This window comes from Scylla paramamosain, chromosome 43 (genome assembly GCF_035594125.1).
Source record: "Scylla paramamosain isolate STU-SP2022 chromosome 43, ASM3559412v1, whole genome shotgun sequence".
Lineage (NCBI taxonomy): Eukaryota > Metazoa > Arthropoda > Malacostraca > Decapoda > Portunidae > Scylla > Scylla paramamosain.
This window is the reverse complement of record NC_087193.1, coordinates 373,305-379,621: the sequence shown is the minus strand read 5'-3', so window position 1 is coordinate 379,621 and position 6,317 is coordinate 373,305. Positions and strand designations below refer to the sequence as shown.

General features: G+C 47.5%; 1 protein-coding gene across 1 annotated transcript; it reads right to left on the bottom strand.

The window, feature by feature from the left end:
• Positions 1-3,375: 3,375 nt before the first annotated feature.
• On the bottom strand, positions 3,376-5,365 carry LOC135093514 (uncharacterized). The gene is made up of 2 exons (XM_063992812.1): positions 4,980-5,365; positions 3,376-4,644 (listed from the first exon to the last, which is right to left on the bottom strand). The coding sequence occupies exon 2, from the start codon at positions 4,235-4,237 to the stop codon at positions 3,419-3,421; it is 819 nt and encodes a 272-aa protein (XP_063848882.1). The 5' UTR covers positions 4,238-4,644; positions 4,980-5,365; the 3' UTR covers positions 3,376-3,418.
• Between the last annotated feature and the right edge of the window lie 952 nt (positions 5,366-6,317).

Here is a 6,317-nt window from a genome sequence, read left to right as displayed (position 1 = left end):
ACCTCTTTGCATTCCTTAAGTACTCTGGGATATATTTCATCTCCCTGGGATATATTTAATCTCTCTGGGATATATTTCGTTAGAAGATAGTGAGTTTTTAGAGCCGAGTGATGTGGAGGATGAGTCTAACGAGAGTGATGACCACTGTGAACTAAGGAGTGGTACTCGACACCACCGATTTCCTAAAAAAAAACATGTCTAAATCACCTACTAACATCATGTCTACCGTAACTAATACAGCCACTACCTCCCATGGTACTGGTGCTGGACAACAGCTCACGCAAGGTGCAAAGAGAGTTCCTCTTAAATTACTCTCTACCACCAATAAGGCACTCCTATTTTCGGGAACAGATCCAGGGTGCTCAGCCCGACAATTCATTGTTCAGTGTGAGGATGTAATGACTCAAGCTTGCATCACCGAGTCGGGTGGTAAAATTTCTTTTGTCAAATCAAAACTTCACCCTGGCTATCTGGCCCATTATTTAATGGACTCACGTACATTCACTGTGAAGGAATCGCCAGCCATCTAAGCAGCACTTTAAGTACTGTGGTAAAGGGAGGAATGATTATCCTTCCTTCATGTTAAGGGCGGAGTGTCTCACCCAAGGTTCCTCTTCCTCTTCCCGAATCCTCGAGCAGAAGGGGCTCGGGCTGCTAACTCCTCATGATACAGCGTCACCGCTCCGGAGCAACGCCTCGAGTGCCCTCATCACCATTCCCTCTCTCCTTGGTAGAGGAACTCGGCAGGAGCTGACATCGTGAGGCCAGCAGACACCAGGAAGTAGACAGCTCTCACCACTTGCCACGAGTACATCTCCGTTAAGCTGTTCTCCTCTACCATTCCGGAAGGATTCGGTGAAGATTGTGGGTTGAACTCACCTGCCCTCAGTACCTGGCACTCATCTGCCGTCGGCCCCAAAATTGTTCCTGGTTCAACCCTTGCCGGCCGAGTCGAGATTCTTACGGCTGCCAAGACGCCAGCCTCCAAGGACTCCCCGAGGACTCTGGATGATATTGCCGTATATCTCTGTTATTATTGGGTTGTGGGTTTGTGTTTTTCTTAATTATAATTGTAGAGTTCTGTTCTCCCTCGTTTTCTTTACGTCCCAATCTTAGAAGGAGTGTTGACGGGAAGAGTAGCCATTCCGGCCCTGACATATTGGCGACCTCGCCAGGATTCGGCTGCTGTTAACGTCTTCGCAACTAATGCAGATTGAGCGTGTATAAGCCGCCAGTGCGCGCCCTTGTTGCCTGAGGCCCGGGAGTAAGGTTCATGGTGAGTGTGGATGTTGATGTCTCCTCGCCAGCACCACCAAGTGCGTTCGGGTGTTTTCAACGCCCTGGATTGTGAGGTGAGGTGCGGATTTGTTCTCCTCTCACCCGACTCTGTCAAGTGTTGTTGTTGTTATCTTTTAGTGAGGTGAGGTTTTGTCCTCTCACTTACACTGCCACGTGTTTTTGACTTAACTGACATTGACAACCCTTGTTTGTGTTTTTGTTGATGTAGTAATTTTTTGTTATAAACTTCCGCCATCTTCTGCCATCCATTTAACATGGATGATTTTTAGCAAGTCCCAGGCCGAGTCATTGGGTCTGGAAGGCACGGAAGGGAGCCAATTGATCAGAGAACAGCTGGCATTTCTGCGGGAGGAACGTCAGAGCGAGCAGAAAAAAACGAGACCGAGCGGAACGAGCAGAAGGAGATTCGACTGGTGAAAATTCAGGCTTCTGCCACCGGACCGAGACAGCTTTTAACATCGTGATGCTGTTACCAGGCCTACCTTACCTGGCTACAAGGATGAAGATATTGCTACCTACCTGGCTAGATTGGAACGTGTGGCACCCTTGTTAAAAATTGACAGATAGATATGCCGCTTGACTCGCTTGTCTTGTCACGGTTAAGGCCGCTGAACTGTATATCTCTCTCCCACCTTCTGCTACCGATGACTACGATCTACTTAAGCAAGCTTTACTAACAGGATTCAGCAAGACTTCTGATGAATATCGCCACGAATTCAAGTCCGCCAAGATCAGGGTAGGACTAGATTATCCGCATCTCCTCATTCAACTAGGCAGATTACTCGATTCCTGGCTTGAATCGTGGAAGGTTAAAAAGGAGTACGATGATCTGAGGGATTTTATTTTTTGCTGGATCAGTTTTTGTCCTCGCTAATCGCCGAGCTTCGCCTCTTTATTAAGGAGCGAAGAGATGTGAAGTTGGAGGATGTGGCCAGCCTTGCCGATTGTTGGGCGTCTGCCCATAACGCCTATCGAAAGGATTCTACATCTCCTTGACCCAAGAATTTGCCACCCAGGGCTATGCCTCCTTCCAAGCAAATCGTTTCTCCTCCTGCGAAGCCCGCTGCGTCCACAGTGAGGTGTGACAACTGTGGAGAGGAGGGCCACATTCGACCACGGTGCCCCAAAAATCCACGAGCTTTGAAGGATCACCTACTAATGGGTTTCACTGGCCGTGTTACACTGTTTTTCGCAAATAATTCCTAAACAAATTGTCGGATCAGTATGGTATTTCAGCACCAAGCCTTTTACACCCCTACATAATTTATGGCCCACATATCATATTGCTATATGCGTTTACGAAGGAGTTTACTCTTGTATATTAAGCCGAAGCCAGGAGGTCACGTCTACACTTTCAGAGGACGCGTCCCCACCCCCCAAACACCCCCACCACCCTCCCATATTTCCCCCCTCCATCCTCCTTTCGTATCCCTCCCCGTCTCCTCCTTACCCTCCCCTCCCCTCATTACTCAATTTCCTGCCTCTTCCATTATGTTATACCGTTTACTTTATGTACTGTACTTATAGCTACATATGTCATATAGGTATGCATCTAAGTAATGCAGTGTGTGCAGCTTTCAATATTACTTAACATGTAACGTGGGAGTACTGCAAGCTTTCATGGAGGCAAAACGTATATCACGTTGTTCATTACTGTATAACATCATGTTTACGCAAATGTAGTAGGAGGCAAATGTGCTGTACGTAGGTCCTATGGCCAGCCGAATGAACACGCTCTATTTGTATTACCTGTGGCCTTGACTTTCTTGTAATAACTTGTTCTTCTTTAGAACATAGTGTATTTATCACACAACATGGTCAAGTTGACATTATATTATTTTGTTGACTTGTGTCGTTCATAACCACAGGGTTCCATATAAATTGCACAATTGTTCTTCTCTGCATCACTGCATCTTTGTTTATTAATGCCTAATGGTAATAATGGCGTTGTAGCTTTATCAAGTACATTTGAGGCAATAAATATACAAAATATGCTGTGGGATATTATGAAGTTACTGTATGTTATACATTGTATTATTTTTATGAAATGAAAGTATTATGATCGATATACGAGTATGCATTGTAGGAATAAAAATAGGCAAACATGATAGTACACGATTTAATCGCAGTCACTGTCCAGGAACACATCATCATCCTCCTCGCTTTCATCATCGCTGGTGACGTTGATGATTACGGGTCCCACCGGCTCATGGATGTTATCAGACCTCCAGTACCCTTTTTCATAGTTTTGGGAATGTCTGACCGCTGCCAACCATACGTCCTTATTTGCTAACTGCTTGGCCTCTTCTAACCTGGCCTGCAGGTCTGCCCGAGTGAATCGCCGGAGGGAGGAACGCACATGGCTCTTCATGCACCCCCATACTTGCTCAATGGCATTGAGCTCAGGGTGGCCAGGTGGCAGTCGTACGACCTGGTGGCCCCACTCATGAATGGTGTTATCTATCTTGTACTGGGCCTCTGGGCGGTTCTGCCGACAGAGGAGCAGCAGCTGATGGCGTGCGGCAGCGGGTGGGATGGATATACTGCGGTGCTCGAGCCAGCTGATGAGGTCCGCCTTCTTGGTGGCTGTGGTAGGGCATCGACTCTCCTCTGTCAGTTGGCTGTGGTAAGGTGCATTGTCAAGCACCAGTACAGAGGGTTCTGGCAGTGACGGCAGGAGGTGGGTCGTTAGCCACCGCTGGAATAGATCGCCATTCATCTCACCATGGTAATCACCCTGGGAGGACTTGGCCGGGTAGCACAGATAAGAGCCTTCAACAAAGCCGCCGGCCGTGCCACCTGCGACCACTACAAAACGCTCCCCTTCTCCAGGTGGTACCTGTCGACTGTGGGTGGCGCTGGTGACAGCCTGTGTGGTATCCACCCACTCCCTGCTATGACCCATTCTGGTGGTTGGTGAACCACGTCTCGTCCACATAAACCACCATCATCCCTTCCTCCCGGTAGTGCTGGAGAGCCCGGAGAGCACCAATCCGGCGACACACCACATCAGGGGATTCCCTTCTCACGTACATCTTTCGCTGAGATACCTTGTATTTAAACCCCATGGTGTGTATAAGCCGCCAAACCGCCGTCTCTGAGGTATGTTCAGGGATAACACCTTCTGCTTTAAGCTCCATCGACAACACACTGAGTGTGAGATGTTGCTTGTCGGCAAACCTCCGATGAATGTGACGCCGTATGGCACCAACTGCAAAGTTGTCAAAGACGGTCGGTGTAATTGGTGTTGCCGGTGTGGAAAGGGAAGATGTGTTGGCGCGATGGACCATCTGCCTCACTCCTCTCACCGTCATGCCCATGGTGTGCGCAACCCGGTCATATGGCCTGTTTGGATAATGCTTAATGTTACTATAATGTATAGGTCAATTGTATTTCTTCGTTATTCTCTTGATTAAAATCACGATATTGTTATATGAATGATCATGCATATGAATATCTATACGGGCACGAATGAAACGTGTCCGTATTATGTAAACATGGAACGAGCTATATTATGTATAACAAATTCTCTTACATACCAATTAAATGGTGGGGGAGACGATGTAAAGGGGTGTTGGCGCGTAACATTTATGATCTACCCACATTCTCATCAGCCCCATCCCCCTTCCCCACCACCTGTGCAAACCAGTAATTAGACGAAAATAAAAATATCCACCTACCTATTCAGACTTATGTATGTTGCATCACGGGTCCTCTCACTCCTGTACAATGTGGCGAGGCGAAGAACAAATGCCGTCCTGCATCCACGTGGGCAATGGAGCAACATGCCTGACATCGTTGATGGTTGTTGTGCTTGTAGGCGGGTGTAGGCGGGGCTAGACGAGTACCCCACATTCGTTCGAATGTGCATACGACCTTAGTGACCATGCCTGGCTTCGGCTTAATATACAGGAGTAAACTCCTTCGTAAACACATATAGCAATATGCTATGTGGGCCATAAATTATGTAGGGGTGTAAAAGGCTTGGTGTTGAAATGCCATACTGATCCGACAATTTGTTTAGGAATTATTTGCGAAAAACAGTGTAACACGGCCAGTGAAACCCATAGTAACTACCACCACTCCCCAATACAAGATTGGGTTTTGTATGGAAGATCGAAGTGTTCCTTCTTTCACCGTGACTAGTAACATTAATGGATCCCGGGCTTCGACCATCATTAGAGACACTGGTTGTTCTGGTGTTGTGGTTTCAGAAGAGATGCTGCCCATTCCTTTTTCCTAGGGTCAAAGTGACAGACTACCTAGGACGCGTCGATGAGTTTCCAGTCGTCCGTCGCTACCTACGGTGTCCTTTCTACACGGGTTGGACCGACGTCATGAGGGCGCCAATCAAATTCGCGATTCCTCTCATTAAGAACATTCCCGGCGTTAACGATCCTCGCTAATCTAACGAGGAACAGCCCTCTGATGCCCATGGGCAGGATGAGCAAGATCCTACCGATACTCCTGCTGCTACTACCAACAAGGATAATATCAAAACCCGGCCTTCCGTATCTCCTGGAGCTTCTGCCGCTGACGTAATCTCCATTACCACCCAGGTATGAGCCGGGCAAAACCGGAACAGGGTAGTTGAAAAGAGTTCATCCCTTACTTCATCCTAAACTTCTGCCGCTGGACACAACTCTCCAAAATTGGCTTGCCGAACCCTGATTGACTTACGAACTATAGCTTTTTCAGGTGAGGGTGATAAAGCACGTAATAGTTCCATCTCCCAGTTCGTCGTAAAAAACGGTCTCTTATACCGTAAGTGCATTATCTCTGTCCTAGGAAAATTGGCAACATGTCTCTCGTCGTTCCAAAGGAATGTCAGCCGATTGCATTACGTATTGCTCATGAAGGACGGTTTGCTGGTCATTTTTCTCATAGGAAGACCCAAATAAAGGTTATCTAAGACTACTTCTGGCCAGGTATGGAAGCCTATTTGAGGAACTATTGCAGATCCTGTGACAAGTGCCAACGCATGTCTCATAAGGGACGAGTACGACCAGTGCCCCTTC